Consider the following 17005-nt stretch of genomic DNA (forward strand, 5'->3'; position numbering starts at 1 on the left):
GCTCTTTACAGCTGTTGGAAATATAGCTCCTTTTGCCCTGCAATCTGAAAGTTAATTACAAACATTAATTATGGCAGCATATGAAACTCAAGTATTGCATTTATTACTAAATACAGATTTAGATTCACTTTTTGGAGTTGCTGCTGTTCGTTTTATTGGGTGCTGTATGAGGACTGGAATTGTCATGCACTGTCCCTCCCTGAAATCGAATCCAATGCCATTTCTGACAGGGATTTATTTACTATTTTATTACAGGCTTTCCTCCCAATGGCTGCACACTCTGGAACAGCTCTTTTCTGTATTTTTCTGGTTCTTATTGTAAGAAACATTTTCCCACTATCTAATGAAAATCCCTCTTTCTGAAAATTCAACCTGTTACTGTGTTGCTTAACCCCTGTGTGCCTACAAGAAACAAAAGATGTCTTTTCCCTTTGCAGTGGCATTTTATGGAGGTTTAAAAGTAAGTGATGGGAATCTGCTAACACAGGGGTCTAAGGTAATGGCACTGTTAGTGCTAAATTATGCTGCTGGTGCAGCTCCCAAGTTCATGTTTCAGACAGACCCTGAGATCCTCCTTTTACGTGCGTAAATACTGATGGTGATGTCTAATCCTGCATAGGCTCAACAGTTTCAGTCCACATGTACCCTAGGAAAAGATTCCTTCAATTTATTTACCAACATTTCACACCCCAAAGCTTTGAAGTTTTGGGCAAGTCGTGTTTCTGGCACTCCCGGGGACAGAGTGGTGTTGTCTTCTGAGCTTCACTGGCAAATGAGGCTGTTTTTTTTTTTTTTTTGCCTCACTTCACCCACTTCTGACTAGAAGTAACATTATCAAAAAAAACTCTTATCATGAGAGGCTTAATTATGCTTGGAGATGCCTTGGTTAAATCTGAATGAATTTCCTGGTCTCATTTAGTGTACGTATATTGCACTGGGGATAGGAGCTGGGAGCCATGGCAGTGGTGGGAGAAGCAGTAATCAGGGACTATGACAGTAATTCACTCCTGGGAACGTTCCCAGCCTGCTACACACCATTTGTAGCTATCCATTGCATGCACATGGATAATAATCTTGCATTAGGCCCAATTACATGGTGTTATGGACACACAGCACGGGGATTACACACCCAGCCAGGAGCACCCCATGACAGAGCAGTGGGATAATTGGAGAAGACAGAAGGAAGTGTTAGTTGTTCGTGCTACCAGTGCTGCAGGGCCTGGCACAGCTCAGCCCCTCCAGCCTGCTCCCCTTTGCTTTGCTGCTCCATTTCAGTGTCTCACCTTCAAAACCCAGGTTTATCACGGGAGGTAACCCAGCACCACTTTTTCACCGTGTGTGGAGAGAGTTTTGGGTGGGAAAAGGAACTGAACATCATTGTTTAACTTAGCATGTAGCCCACAGACACATGGAAGCCTGTGCTGCCAAAGAAGGGCTGAAGTTTGTAGGATTCCTGATAGCAAATCCTGTGTGTTAGAAACCTGGAAAGAACCGACACTACCCCAAACCAAAAGACATTCAAAGCCAGCAATAATCCAGTACATGAGATGGTGCCTTTGCAGATCTCTTTCTCCATTTACCTATCAGTAAACGGGTCTGAATTTTTCTGCCTCACTGAGAATTTTGCAAATGTTGTGGTGTCCCGTGTTCAGCCAAATGTGACGCAAAAGCAGCCTGGTGTGGATCAGAAACCTGAATGACCAGCACAGCAGACCTCTAATAACTACGGGAGATGCGTATTGAGCCTTGGAGAAAAGTGTTTCCTCAATTTGAATGAAGTTTGAATTAAAATTTCCCAGTTTGATTTGCTGTTTTGCTAATCAGCTGCAGATGTGGAATGGGGAGGAAACCAGTCCCTGTTACTGACGAGTAGCAAAGGGCATCTTCAGCACCCAACAGGTGCCCCTTTCTCCCCTGCCCCTTCCACTTGAATCGGTTCAGCTTGAAAGAAGAAGCATCACTGTGCCTTGTACCGATGGACATCATGAAAATGCCTTGTACTTAGAAAAATGGACATCTGCATAAGTTTGGGGTTTTTTTCCTTTTGTTAATGGTCAACTTGGATCCCACAGTTTTTATTAAGCTGGAATGTAGCAGCTGGGATGGTGGTATTGTCACCAGTGTTGCACATTAAACAAAAAACAAAAAAAACCACCCTCCTATGTATCTTCCCACTTGAAGTGTGACTGGAGAATATTAGGCCAGTCACTTTTTACTAAATAGTTCATGTTTCAGATATTTCTCTTGTGTTGTGTAACATTTTCTGTCAGAGGAGATCTTTTTGGTACTAAACCAGATTAGAGCATGTGGCTATGTTGCCATGAAGGTCTGATTTCAGATGGAGAAGTTGACAGGCATTCTGATGTTTATTGTGTGCTCTTAATTATATTAATTGAATTCTAAGTAAAGAAAGCAAAATCTCTGTGTAGTCTGTGATTTACAGAATTGAGATTGAATGTTGACATGACAGCCTGGGATTTCTGCTCTCAGAATTACTCCAAGGGACCTGAAAGGGTGCTTAGAGTTTCTGAGTTTTTAAAATACAATACTTTAAGTAGTAGTTTCCTTTTTTCTCAAGGCCTCTGCCATACAAGTTGTGTGATTTCTTCTAGCATTAGGAGTATTGTTTTTTTCTGACTCTAATCAGTCCTGTGCAAGGTGGAGAAAGGTGTAAAGGATAAGGAATTAATATTATTGAAAACACCCCAGACATGCCACTCGTTTCTGCAGGTTGGTGATTTTAATGTACTTACATTGAATCTGGAATTACCAGCTCTGTGTCAGGGAACTGCAGTGGTGTTCATGAATTAGGAGCAAGTCAGAAGAGAACAAAAATGCAACTGCATGGAATTAAATTTACACCAGAAGTTTGAGGAAGGAGATAAGTAATTGTTTTCAGATCATGACAGGACTGCAGACTGAGCACTCTTTCCTTTAGGAAAATAATGATTAGTAGGGGCTATAAATCAGCCTGATTTTTCAGAAGGAGGGAGGCAGCTCCATGTGTGCCTGTAGCCAGTTTGGGCGACTGGCAGAGCAGTGATTGAGGAGAGCAGCTCCTCTGGGGCTGTAAATTGGAGTCAGTGGGACTCTGACAGTTCACCCCGGTGGAGGATGTGCCACCTCAAAGAGTGCTGATCTCACGTTATGCATCTCCCAAGTAGTCCTTGGAGGATCCTTAGGGCTGCTGCAGTCTGCTTCTGCTTACCCTGCAAGATCTGACAAGGATCACAGCCCAAGGTGGGAAGTTGGCTGGCATAAATAATATCGTCTATGAGCCCAGGTCCCTGAGTCAGCATTTTGGGTGTGAATAGTTTACAGGGAGAGGACTTCTAAATGAGAGGACAGCGCTTTTTCAAGGGTCCTGGAAGAGGTGGGAGGTTTAAGGCTGAGGACCCCTCAGCAGAGTGTGTGTCTCCATATGATGTTGGAGGAGTCAGAAGACTTCGGAATTCCTATTTCTCACAGCTTCCTGGTATTTACAAAACTCTTTCTATGGATTTGAATTTTGGGTGGATCAATCTGAGGTTGGGACCTTGGAGCAGCCAGCCGACAACTGGAGCATCATTTATTTTTTTTTCCCTTCATGTACTAAAAATGCTGCTGTATTGTGAGTTCACCCCTGTCAGGACACATCCCTTTTAAAATCATTGCTGGGAAGGAACCATGTGCATGATGGAAAGCTTTGCAGGATGTCTCTAGAGCACATTTCTACCTGAACACATTCCCATTGCAGAGTTCCTTCTGCCAGGGTGCTGAGTGCTGTGCAGCCAGAGCAGCGGGGTTAAATTCCTGCAGCTCCAGCTGGGCTGTAGTGCAGACAGTTCACTGGCAATTAGTGCCCTTTGCAGTGTTTGGCCTCCTCTGTTCTGAAATAATTGCTGTTATCATAGATGTTTTATTGCCTTCATTATGGTTAACGTTTAAATATCAATGAAATAGTATTCTGCTAAGTTATCGGTGCAGTAGCTGTCTGCTGGAGTTATCCCTGAAATTTGTGTTGAAGGAGAATATTAATTCAGCACTGATTTAGGGTTCTTAGAAGGAGGGTTATATATTTGTCATTGAATCGTGGGAAACCTTTGCTTATTTGAAAATAAGCAAGTGTTTGAAACCTTTGCAAAACCTGAGCCACTCTCATTTGATATCCTGTGAGCAGAAATGCTGTGTGATATATTTGAAGAACTTTTAAAATATTTTTGAACCATCAAGTCAGACAGTAATGGGCGACCCTTCTGCATGCAGATGAATTGCACTGGGAGACAGGGATGTGTTCTCTGCCCTCAGTGCAGAAGGAAGCTCACAGTCACAGCCTGTTCTCCCTGAATCCAATCCACATCCTCCAGGAATCGATAGAAAAATCTCTCTTGAATTCCTATGGCCCCCACTGACTCCTGTAGTGCTGTGTGTGACTGATTCAGACATCAGCTACGTCTGTGATTTAATGTTTTTGAGCTGACTTTACGTGTGGCTTTTATTTATCACCATCTGAGTGCATAACTCATTTCAAAATAACAGACAACTAAGCCAGGGGGTTGCCTCAGAATTATATTTTTATGTTTACAGGGGGAAAAAAATGGTGGTGCGATTATAAATTCCATTTCTGAGCCCTGTTTGAACTTCCCAACCTGTAAAGAGCAAACACTTACAGATACTGAAGGGTGGGTGTGTTGATGTATATATTCATGTACTCTCAGTGGGTTTGTGCACTTTATGAAATTGTTGTTCAGGCTTGTTTTTGGCTCATTGACCACAAAAGACTTTGGTTACATCACTGGGTAAATAAGGTGATGGAGCATTAGCAATTGCATGACAGAGAGGTTCATTTTGCACCCTGTAATCTGCCCCAGTGGGATGTGAGTTGTCACTGGGACCTTACAGGGGTTGAGAGGCAGAGCTTCCAGCCCTGCAGGTGAACTCTGGTGCTCAGGGGGCTCACTGCCAGCACTGCAGCCACAGCTCGGCCCTGCAGGCTGGGAGGCACAGCTGGCAGAGGGCTGGCAGCTCCAGGAGATGACTTCCAGCTCTCCTGCTGAACTTGACAGTGTTTCCCTCTTCATCTTGGCCTTTAAATTTTTGTTGGCTGCCTTTGAGTCCTTGCATATTGAGAACCTGAATCCACAAACCCAGTGGTTTGTGCACCCATTGGTCCCAATTCTTGGCTGTGTGTTTCTTGTCCAGTTCTTAATATCTTTAAGTTTTCCAGAGGATCTGGGATGAATACTATGTTACACTATAAGTTATCGTGTGCTAAGACTGACATCTCTTATCAGCCTGGTGTGTGAACATGTGTGACTTGACTGATACAGATCTCTGGCATCAGATCTCAGATTCCAGATTTTCAAAATTCTCTGCTTTTACTGACATAACTCTCTCTGCTCACAGATTTGGAAAGGAAGGGTAATTTTGCTCTGTTGATGCAGTTTGCTGCTGTCATGGGTATGTCAGCCCCCAAGCTGGCTCCAGATTGCCAGTGCGTCCATCTGGTGCAGCTCTGTGCTGGAATACCAGCTCTGATCCTGCTGAGAGAGTGCTTGGGTGCTGTCCTGCCAGGATGCAGCCCAGCAGCAGCAGCAGCAAAACAAGCTGCCGGTGTCAGAGCTGCTCCCACCCTGCTCCTGCCAGCGTACCCTGCAACCTCCTGGCTTTGCCCGTGTGTGTGTGTGTGTGTGTGTGTCTTCCTGTGTACCCAAACCCCAGTCTTAATCGGGTAAAATCTAATTAGCTGTAATCTGCTGATGTTTTAGATGATGGCTCTGCCCAGGGATTTCTAGGCGGAATTGTAAAAATGGTTTTCGAATTGGCAGATGACCAAGAAAGAGAGTTAACTCCTGGAAGACTTTTCTAGAGCTTTTAGTTAAATGTCCTGTATAAATACGCAACACTGGAATAGCTAAGGAGTTCAGGGAGGGATGATGTGCTGTTGGGTTGCTTCAGCAGGCATGTGTTTATGTATTCTTCAGCACATACATAAATACACAAAAGCACTGTCTTTGCCCAAGTGGCCCCGTGGGAATTCTGTGCCCCTTGTAGAAAGCAGAGGTTGCTCTCTGCCCTGGTGGTGTGGACACAGGTTTCAGACAGGCCGTGGCAGGACTGGCCATGCTGGGAGTGGTCACCAGCCCTGTCCGTTCCTCATGACAGACTGGACCTACAGTGTGTGCAGATTTGGTGCATTTGCAGCATGGCAATTATGCCCTGTTGAAGTGCTTTCCATTTCCTGTGCTATCCTGATAAACTTCATAGCCTCTAATTTGCTGGAGAGTCATTGATATAATTAGGAGCTGCACAAATGGGAGCAGCACACTCAGCTGATGGTAATCTCAGTTCATTCTTTCTGAGTTGCTCCAAGGGGTCCCTCCAGCAGCCCAGATTTTCTCTTTAGGCTCTGCTTTGACAGAGCAGCAGCAATCCTTCCGTGCCTGGCTCAGGACATGCTTTATTCCAGGCAGCTCCACTCCCCATATATTTTTTCCTGAGGAGAGGGAGGAGAGGGAGCCCATCCATCCGAGTGTTTCTGAGGAGCGATGGGAGCTGTCCGGCCGTGTCAGCGCGCTGTGCTAACGAGCCTGGGAGAGCCAACAGCTCTCTTTTGGTCACGGCACTTCAGAGTCCCTCAAACCGCCTTGAAATGCTGTGCCCAAGTCTGCTGACCCCCACTCAGGCTGCACTGGGTTTTCAAACAAAGTGGCAGCTGAACAGACAGGTCTGGATCTGTTCCAGTAGTTGATCAAAACTGATCCTCTCTGGCTCTCGTTACCCGGACTGGTTAACAGTGACCTCCAGCCATCCTGGTGCTGCTGTTGGTTGCTTTCCCTGAGCGGTGTCTTTCATGGTATGTCACAAATTGTCACAGCTATTGGGGAGTGTGTCTTGCTTCTTGCCAAGAATTTTAACGTTTTCTGTAAATGGTGTGTTGGTGAAGAAATGGAAATACTTGATCAATCTATTATTCTCTCTTTTTTTTCTCTCCTAACAGTACCCTCAACAACAACAACATCACCCGCATTCCTGTCACCAGCTTCAATCACATGCCAAAGATCAGGACTCTGTGAGTAGGATCTTCTCATATTATAATACAATCCTGATGCTGTAAGAAGATTTCTGATTATTTATCATCTGTGATAATCTCATTTCAGTCCCTCAGGCTGCCTCAGGGGCCTGGGTGGCTGCAGGGCTGGGGAGCCCAGGTAGGGTTGTTAGGGGGGCTGGTGCCCACAGAGCCCTGAGAGCTCCTGCTCTGGATCTGCCCAGCATTAAATAAGAGTCAGTTTTATCAAGGTTTTGAATTTGCCTAGAAAATAAACTGTCTTTTTTTTTTTCCCCCCATGGGAAAATCCATAATGTGAAATGTGTTCCAAACTGGAGCATCAGCAAGATCATAAAAACTGCTCAGGTGGATCAAATTATTGAATTTTGTTATTATCCTGTGTTTAAATCCCATTTACTGTTTTCAAATTCAAAATACTAATTTCTGAAACAAGGCATTTTTAAAGAACATGAGAAAAGCATCTTTCCAGATACTTTCTGAAACAAAATGTCACTTATTCTGATGAATGTTTTTATAGAAGCTTCCCTCTTATCAAATCCATTTGTTTTTGAGCTGCATGCCATTGCACTGGAAAAGCTCTGTTCTTTAGTAGATCAAAATACAAAGGCTGTGAAATTAGCCTAAGCATTTGTATAATTTAGCCATAGCCTACCAAAACCATTTCCTTAAGTAAATTATTTTCTTTAAATTCCTTTAGGGAATACACAGCTTCAGGAAAAGTCACGTCTAAACAAAGCACCCCTGTTTTTCCTCCAGATTCTCAAACTCATCCAAGATGTATTTAATTCTGAAGGCATAGAAAGGGAAATAGTAGCTAGCCTGAAAATTTTCTGTGCCACTGAAAAAATACAATACTTCAAGGATGCTATGCATGCATGTGTAAAATCATATTAAATAAATTAACAGGACTGAAGAAAAATGGCTCTTTCTTATGTCAATCTCTGTAAGAGGACCTCTGACTTCAATTTGCATTCTTCATCAAATGATGACATTATTAGATCTTAATGTAAATAATTAAATGGAAAAGAGATGTTTGTCTTTTAGAGGAGAATGGCTAAAGAAGATAAAGGTGTAGAATCAAGGTTCCTGGAGTTTTGCCTTTTCTTATTCAGTCACAGTGGTCCAGAAAATTTGCCTGGCTTTTCCAGATTAGCCAGTCTTGTCTGTTAGCAGAGCTCAGTGCTTTCAGTGCCTTCTGCCATTTTCCTTTTAGTTTAATTTCAGAGATGGCTTTGTACATAGCTCCCTAGAGACTTACACTGACTAATCCCCCTCTGCTGTAATTAAGGGAAAAAAAAGAAAAGGAAAAAAAGGGGAAGGAAGTCATAAACAGGATTTATAAAGGGAAGCTTTTCTATTGAATTCTGAGAGACACGTTTTATAGAACATGAATGCTGCCCCACTCTAAAAGGATTTGCTTGAAATTTAATTTAGGGTCTATGGATAAAAGGACAACTTTAGGAAACTTGCATTTGTATTCATTCACCTGATTTTCTGTAAAGTCAGTTTCATCAATATCAAATGACGGGTTTCAGTCTCCAAAGACCTGACAAATAATACACAGTACCTCTAGCAGGTCAACATAGGAGTTTGTATAAAGATACTGTTTGGGGGAAGATGTTAATGTTCTCTAGAGTTTCTTGTTGGAATTGGATCATTACCGATGTTCCTCACAGTTTGGTGAGTCTACTGTTTTCTCAAAAAAATGATCAGCGGTGTGTCCATCTTCTCAAATAGCCTCACACTTAGGTGTGGGGGTTTTTTGGATGCTTTTTTGTAGGAAGTGTCTGAATGTTCCTTAAGCAGGGATGAGGCCTTTTCCCAATCAGCTGAGGCCCAGTGCAGTGTGGACAGTATTTTCCTTTGTGTCTCTTTTACACTCTGGTGAGATCCATTAGCAGGACATTGGGGGAAGCTCCTGCTGCAGCTACTTGTGCTGACGTTCTGTGAATAAACAGCTTTTCTTCATGGCTCTCAAAACAATCTGCCTATTGTAGAATGGAGAAGAAAATATCAGAAGTATGTTAACCTTCAACATGAGCACTCAGGGGAAAGAAAAAAAAGGGTAAAATGCCAGGAAGTTTTGAAGCATTTGAAGCGTTGAAGAAGTCTTTACTAAAATCAGCTCTTCTGTGCTAAGATTTTTTAGTTAACTGTTTTTTCTGTTCTTAAGTTTCATCGATTTTTAGCCTTGATTGGAAGTGACAGGAATTAGTTTTTATTGATCTGCTTTCCTTTGCTTGAAACAGCTTTATTTATGATAAAGCATGTTCCCTCTACCTATTTGCTTAATGGTAAGTGTCCTGTTGTCTCTGCATCTGTGAATTACTGCTGAGACAGGTAATCACATTATTTCTTTTAATTTTTTTATTTAAGGGTAAACTGAAAATGTGTGAAAGTACTTCAGTGGTTTTTGTGTTCCCAGGGAATTGGTTTATAATGTTTTTGAAGTACTGTGACAAGTCTTCTTGAGGCTGTATTTATTAATATAATTATCAAAAATATATTCTGATAAGCTGCTTTGTTAAGATAGGGTCTCTTAATGATCTCTCCAAAGCAAACCATGGAGTAGCTGTGCCAAAAGAGATGATGACAAGGAGGGCTCTGCTGAGGCAGAGAGCTGGTGGTTTGCACTGCTGAAACAGGAGCCCCCAAAACCCTCCAGTTTCACAGAACTGGGAAACTGCCTAACCCTGACCCTCTTAGTGAAATTGTGCTTTTCTCACTCATGCCTGCATCCAGGGGGAGCAGGGAATGGCATGGGATGAGTTCAGTTCCAGAAGGAGGAGAAGGAAGGTGATCCATTGTTGACTGCTGTGATGGGAAGGATGAGACTCTGAGGACTTAAATGAAACACTGACTCTCCTAGGTTACAGCAAATTCTTACATAGGATAATTCCTGGCTAGATGATATTTATGTATTTATTTGTTCCTCAGCAAAAAGGCAGATTAATGGTTCATAACAGCCAAGTTTTTTACTAGAAATCTAACTCTGCAGCTTCAATTAAAGAGCTTCGCAATCCCTGAGCTCAAGGTCTTGCAGCCATCCTTGTAGAACAATTACGTTTTACAGTACTCCCAGGAGATTAGTGCTTTCCATCTCTACAGGATAAACTCTCAGTTCCAGATTTGTGGGGGTATCTTTTTCTTTATTGTGGCTGTCCACCCCAGACGTACAAATCTGGGGACTGTCAGCCCGGGCGCCACTGCTGAGCTGAGCTGCTGCTGTGCTGTAAGGACAGCTCACAGACAGACATTTCATTTCTTTGCAGGATGGACAAGGCTAAATCTGGTGCACAGCAATTGTGTGCCGGTAATATTAGTGAATAATGCTTTGTCTAACCATTTCTGACAGGATTTTTAATCTGGTTCATCATTTCATTTGGTGCAACACTGCAAATGCATGAGTCATTACAGGAATGAATTAATGTCCTGGACTTTTGTTTTGACCTAAAGTTTAGTAGCTATTCAAATGACCAGATTTGTTCCCTGAACCCATCATCATCTTGCAGATGTGATAATGGTTCTGCAGGTCCCTGGTGCCAGGCATGGAGCAGGCTGGGCAGGGAGCTGCCCATGAGCGGATCTTTCATGAGCTGAAAATTCCTGTCTAGATTCCTTATACTTGTATTAAATTGCTACAGGAAAAAGAGCATTGATGAACTTGCACAGGCAACACAGGAACAGAAATGGTATCAGTAGCCTCTGGAGTTTTATTTTGCCTGTCTTTTCCCAAAATATTCTGAGTTGGAAAGGATCCACAAGAGTCATCAAGTCCAAGTCCTCAGTGAATTGCCCATACAGGGATCAGAGCCACAACCTTGGTGTTATTAACAGCATGCTCCAACCAACTGAGCTAATGTGGGGAGGTTCTCTCTCTCCACCTCTCCCCAAAGGATGGAGAAGAGGGAAGAATCACTCATCATCCTGTTCTTCAGCCTGGTCCTCTTGTTTAACAAACCATCCACTCAGAGATATCACATCCTTGCAGCTCTTTCTGACATGAAATCGCAGACAAAGTGATAACGTGGCGCAATCTGAAATTCTGCATATTTTTGTGTCTAGAATGGCCAGCTGTAGCTGGATCATTATTTAACTTAATTTTTTTGAAAACATTACAAAGAATAGCACAAATTTATATCTGACCTTCGTGTAACACCCCATGGCAACGAGGACAGTCAGTGACTCACCTATAAGCAAGAACCCACAGTGGTCCCCCTGAAATGGCAGCAGGGAGCGGGGCGGGCTGGTGATTGATGGCTCTCTCTGTGTGTTTTGTTTTGTCTTTTGGGGTCTTTGTTTTTTGTCTAGCCCCCAGTGACATTGGGTTTGTTTGCTGTGTGTCCTGCAGGCGGCTGCACTCCAACTTCCTGCACTGTGACTGCCACCTGGCCTGGCTGTCGGACTGGCTGCGCCAGCGCCGCACCATCGGCCAGTTCACCTTCTGCCTGGCGCCCGTCGGCCTGCGCGGCTTCCTCGTGGCTGAGGTGCAGAAGAAGGACTTTGTCTGCTCTGGTAATGGTGCCAATTATCTTGCCTTTATCTGTTCCTTTATCTATCTCATATCACTGTTGCCATGAAAAAAAAAAAAAATCAGCCTGGAAAATGGCCGTGTCGCGTTTGAATGCAGACAACGGCAATCCTGTTTGTTTTCGTCGTCGCTAAACTGTATGGGAGGAGATGAAATTGTTGGTTTTTTCAGCTTTGCGAGAATTATTGGATTCCAGTTAACGTTTAGGTTCTCAAATTACTTCTTCTGCTTTAACACTGCCAATGATATCAACATAAGAAATCAATTAAGTGTGGATAATTTGGTATTTCTCAAGGGAAGAGCTCCACAGCTGACTGGAATACAAAAGAAAGGAAATAGAAAATGCAAATCTGAGTCTGTTGACAAATGATTGGACTTTAGAACACAAGGAGCAGATTTTATCCCAGGGACTGAAACAGGGATTCTTAGGGAGCCAGTGCACTTTGCTGTTGTACAAGTTTCCAAGCTGATAAATGGGGCTGATGATGCTCACAAATCATGAGTCTGTATGTTGGGCCTATTCGTCAAGTCTCTGGAACTGCACTTGGCTCTTGTAGGATAGAAATACATTTTCCTAAAAGGAGGAGAAAAAGAACAAAAGAGAAAAAGACAAAATGTGGAAAAAGAAGTCTCTGACTTGGGTTGAAAGGAAGGATGTGGTGGAGGAGCAGCATGGCTGTGTCTGTGCTGTGGAAAAAAAAGATACTAGACATAAGTTTCGAGGTAGTTTTGCAGCCCCAGTGGTGACACAGGGGACTTGTTATGGAGACGATGTGAGTCCTTGATGGACTGCAAGCCTTGTGCTGTTTTGTTCCTTATCTCTCCCAGCCTGTGAGCCCCAAAGCTTTTTCCCATGGGTTCATGGATTGGCTGATGGAAATACAGTAGAATTGCTCATGCCAGAGATGTTTCAGGAATTCCCTTTTCCTGTCATTCCATTTACACGTGACAAAGTAAGAGAAAGGGTTGCATTTAGAGAAAGAAGAAAGGTTTGAGCCCACTCAGCCATGGTTAATTAATGCCCAGCCCAAAGGTGTGCAGCAGTGTTACGGCATGTGGAAAATGAAGTTGTGCATAGTGCTCATTGAGACGTGGTATTTCAGAATGCTGAGCAGCTTCTACATGGTAGATGATAGGCAGAATATCTCATAAATTGCATCAAAAGTTTAGCTAAAGAGAAAGTTTAGAAATGTAACAGTCTTGGGAGAGGAAGGATAAAACAAATGGATAAATGAATGAAGCTATTAGCAGAAGCTAATTTTACCAAAGAGGCAACCACAGCTTTTTTTTTTTTTTTTTCCCCTTCTCATGAAATGAAGTTTCAGATGGAGCATGAGTTCAGCTATTTGGATTTATGATACAGTGAAGTGGAGGAAAATGAGTTGTTTAAGTCAGGAGAAGAGATGATAATTGCTGAATGAGAAATGTAATGTGAACAGAACTCATTTAAATGGGGTTGTCTGTGCAGACTGTGACTTCCAAAAGTGGCAGGGTTTTTAACAGTTCCCTGTTAGACCAAGAGGATATAGGCGTTCTCTCAAGATTTGCCTGCTTTCGTAAAAAATACAAAATCATGAAAATTCAAGGAAAAAAATTTTCAGTGAGACAGTCCATCAGCTGTATCCCTGTAACTCTCATTTGGGAAATGAAATGTACTGAAAAAGAAATTCATTTGGAGAGCTCATTTTAGTGGTGGATTTAGCTGAGAACTCAGCTTAGTACATGCTGGTTTGATAAAAACCTACATGGACAGCTAGTTTAAAGAGGATATAAATCTTCCCTTCTCCCCATTACAGTTCTTATACCTGATTTTACCGCATAATTTGTTAATGTGTGACTATGAAGTCAGACTAGGACAGGCAGTGAAGAGCGAATTAAACTTGTCCCTCTGCAAAGGAATTTTATAGAAGTTATGTGAGTTACTGTAACCAGCCTTGAGCTGGCAGGGAGAGCCACCTTTGCATGCCAGGTAGGAAGAGCTGAAATACAAAGTGGTGAACTGCTCTGCTGAAGTATAGGTTGAGAATCTCAAGCACTTGTGTTTTTATGGCAGTGGGAATATCACAGCAGCAAAAAAAGCCTCAGCTTTTCCTTCACTGTGAAATGGGCTTCATCATCAGAGCATTCCAGTTCAAAAATGGCGCTGCTGGATGCTTCACAGGAGGAAGAGTAGAATCATAATTTGGGGAAAGGAGAAACACAACACTGAAAAACGGACTCCTCTTTATTCTGTGAACCCTATGCAAAAATAGTGATGGTTTATAATTTTATGAGAAATGTTTCTTTGGAAACAGATTTTGAATGCTACATGCAACGTGGGAAAAGAAGAACTGAAACAATGATAGGGAAGTGCCATAAATAGAATCCAAATTGCTGGATTCCCTGTGGATGTGTCCTGCACCATGGTGTTTGCATTAGGTGCAAAGTCTCTCCAGATAATGTTGCTGAAGGCAGTTATGTGCAGGTAGATCAAGGTAAACTGAGTCACACCTGTGTAACCTATGTGTCAGTCTTTAAAAAATGTTGTTCAGCTTGTTCTTACAAATTATAGAAAAGCTGATTCAAATGGTGCTTGCTGGTCACCTATGAGCAGTGGAGAAGCTATTCCAGGTTCCTCTTGTTCGAGCATTTGGTTCAGAGCTGGAGATGAAGGTGCAGGATTCAACTGTGCACAGTTGCCTGGAGATAGGTTTGGAAATGTGTCTGGTTGGATTTGTGTTACTGAGGAGGGGAAGGGTCAGGGACAGAGTGGGGCTGGGACTAGATGGCTCCTCACCATCAGTGCCAGGTGCTGCTGGCGCTCCAGTCACCCACCAGGGCCTTCTGGCTGGCTCCTTCAGCAAGCTGTCCCCTCCTTGCAGGAGAATCTCTCCTCCAGAGCCACCTCTGACAGAGCAGCCTTCCTGGGCCTCTGCCTTCAAGGCCATCTGTTCCTGGAGAAATCTCCAAACACTCTTCCTCCTGCGCAGTTGGTTATGGAGCTCTGGGATGCCTTTGGAGAGGAACTCTCCAACAAGGTGGGATGTGTAGAAGGGGAAATTCTGTGGCACCACAGGATGAGCCCCTTGAAGATGTGCTGCGCAAAGATAGCAGGTTGTATTTCACATGGATAGGGGGTGTATTTCACATGGACAGAGGGGTGTATTTCACGTGGACAGAGGGGTGTATTTCACATGGATAGGGGGTGTATTTCACATGGACAGAGGGGTGTATTTCACATGGATAGCAGGCTGTATTTCACATGGACAGAGGGGTGTATTTCACATGGACAGAGGGGTGTATTTCACATGGATAGGGGGTGTATTTCACATGGACAGAGGAGTGTATTTCACATGGATAGGGGGTGTATTTCACATGGACAGAGGGGTGTATTTCACGTGGACAGAAGGGTGTATTTCACATGGACAGAGGGTGTATTTCACATGGACAGAGGGGTGTATTTCACATGGACAGAGGGGTGTATTTCACATGGACAGAGGGGTGTATTTCACATGGACAGAGGGGTGTATTTCACATGGACAGAGGGATGTATTTCACATGGATAGGGGGTGTATTTCACATGGACAGAGGGGTGTATTTCACGTGGACAGAGGGGTGTATTTCACATGGATAGGGGGTGTATTTCACATGGATAGGGGGTGTATTTCACATGGACAGAGGGGTGTATTTCACATGGACAGAGGGATGTATTTCACATGGATAGCGGGATGTATTTCACATGGATAGAGGGGTGTATTTCACACAGGCAGCATGATCTCTCTCACATAGGTAGCAGGATGTATTTCTCCTCTCTCCTCCATAGCTTTGCCATTCACTGCCACGCTGCCATGACAAGAAAACGGTGCTCTAAGCAAAGACAATGTCAGTTGAAATACTACCTGTACTCTGGTCTTTGGGCGGTGTTTATTTTTATATTCCCTTAGGCAGCAGTAAAGCATCTGGGGGTGCTGGCTTATGCTTAGTACCTCTTAGAGCCTTCCCATCTTTGCCTGGACCAAACCCAGCTTCCTTCCTATGCTCAGATGTTTCTCTGTTGGACTGGCTTCTCCTTCTCTGTCTGTGTCTCTCAAACACATTCTCTCTGTCTCTCTGCCTATTTGTCTGTCTCTTGTCCTCCTGTGACCTCCTTATGATAGTAATTTTATTTCATTTTCCTCTCATATAAGTTGTATTATGGCTCTTTGATTTTTCTTCTCCCTGCTCTTTACTTACTGAAGTTGAAATTAGTTTACATATTGATCAGTTATGTCAAGTTGTTATGTGTTTTCTCACCTGCAAAAGCTGTAAAGCTTTGCAAACAAGGCAGTGGGTTCATGCAGTTATGCCATCAGCAGCACCTTGGTTTTTTCAGGGCTCTCTGTGCAGAAGCCACTGACCCCATTTGGAATTTATTTTTTTTTGCAGTGATGAATTGTTCTGGTTTTCCTAAGCGTATACATGAGAATATCTGTGCATCTAAACAGGAGGATTGTGTCTCATACTGTGATCTGCAGCATATTTCACTGCTGACCAGATCTGTTCCTAGTTTTGGCCGGTAGCTTGACAGTGGACAGTGTTTACTCTGGAGTATGAAGATTGGGTAAGATTTCTTAGGCTAGAGGAGAGACTGATATTTCTAAGAACTGATGAAATTTATAAGTCTGAAATATGTGGTTTTTAGTACTTTCCTAAGATATTTTTCTTTAATAATGAAACATGCATTGTAGGAGAAGAAAGGTGGATCCATACAATGTTATCTTTTTATATTAGAAATAATTTTCTTTGAGTCTCGATCCTTAGTTCCCATTCTGAGAGTCTTAAAGAATGTAAAGAAAATCAGGATGCCTAGTTTGAACTAAATAACTTAAATTTCACTCTGATATTGACTCAGGAGAGAAATTATTACCAGAGCCAAGTGTTTTCTGGCTAAGCAAACTGATGCTGATTTTGAGAAAACACTGGATTGACCCAAATCTCAGTTGAAGATCTGGATTTTCTGATTCATGTGGTGAGACTGCAGCTGAGGTATAATGAGGAGGAAAACATGTTAGCTTCCTGCTGCTTCATGCAGACTGGAGGCCTTAATAAGGAAGCAGATTTATTTGTTTGGGTGAAGTCAAACAATCTTCAAGCATAGCTGTTACTGTGGCCAGACCACGGAACTCAGGAGATTGTCTTGCTCCATTTCCTGATAACTTCATAGCACGTTGCTGAGGAGACAACCAACAGCGAGCAGCTAATAAAATAGCACTCCTCAGGCTGAGCATCTCAATGAGAGCATTCAGGAGATGCCAAAGGAGAAGTGCATGGGGAGGGAACTCCCCCGTCTGCTCCTGGTTGAAACTCCCTGCAGTGGTGTGTGTGCACGGGCAGCAGTGGGGCAGGAGGCACTGCCAGCACGGGGGAGTGGTGCTCCTGGAAGCCAAACAGGGGCAGGGTCTGTT

The 17005-nt window shown here is 43.2% G+C and overlaps 1 protein-coding gene across 1 annotated transcript in view; it reads left to right on the forward strand.

Moving 5' to 3' along the window:
- SLIT3 (slit guidance ligand 3) overlaps nucleotides 1–17005 on the forward strand; it is a 474694-nt gene that overhangs the window by 279539 nt on the left and 178150 nt on the right. The window contains exons 8-9 of the mRNA XM_066197152.1: nucleotides 6980–7051; nucleotides 11403–11566. Of these exons, the coding sequence (XP_066053249.1) occupies nucleotides 6980–7051; nucleotides 11403–11566 (236 nt within the window). The remainder of the gene's footprint in view (nucleotides 1–6979; nucleotides 7052–11402; nucleotides 11567–17005) is intronic.

This window comes from Chamaea fasciata, unplaced genomic scaffold (genome assembly GCF_029207755.1).
Source record: "Chamaea fasciata isolate MVZ Bird 193981 ecotype frontalis unplaced genomic scaffold, bChaFas1.0.hap1 SCAF_15, whole genome shotgun sequence".
NCBI lineage: Eukaryota > Metazoa > Chordata > Aves > Passeriformes > Sylviidae > Chamaea > Chamaea fasciata.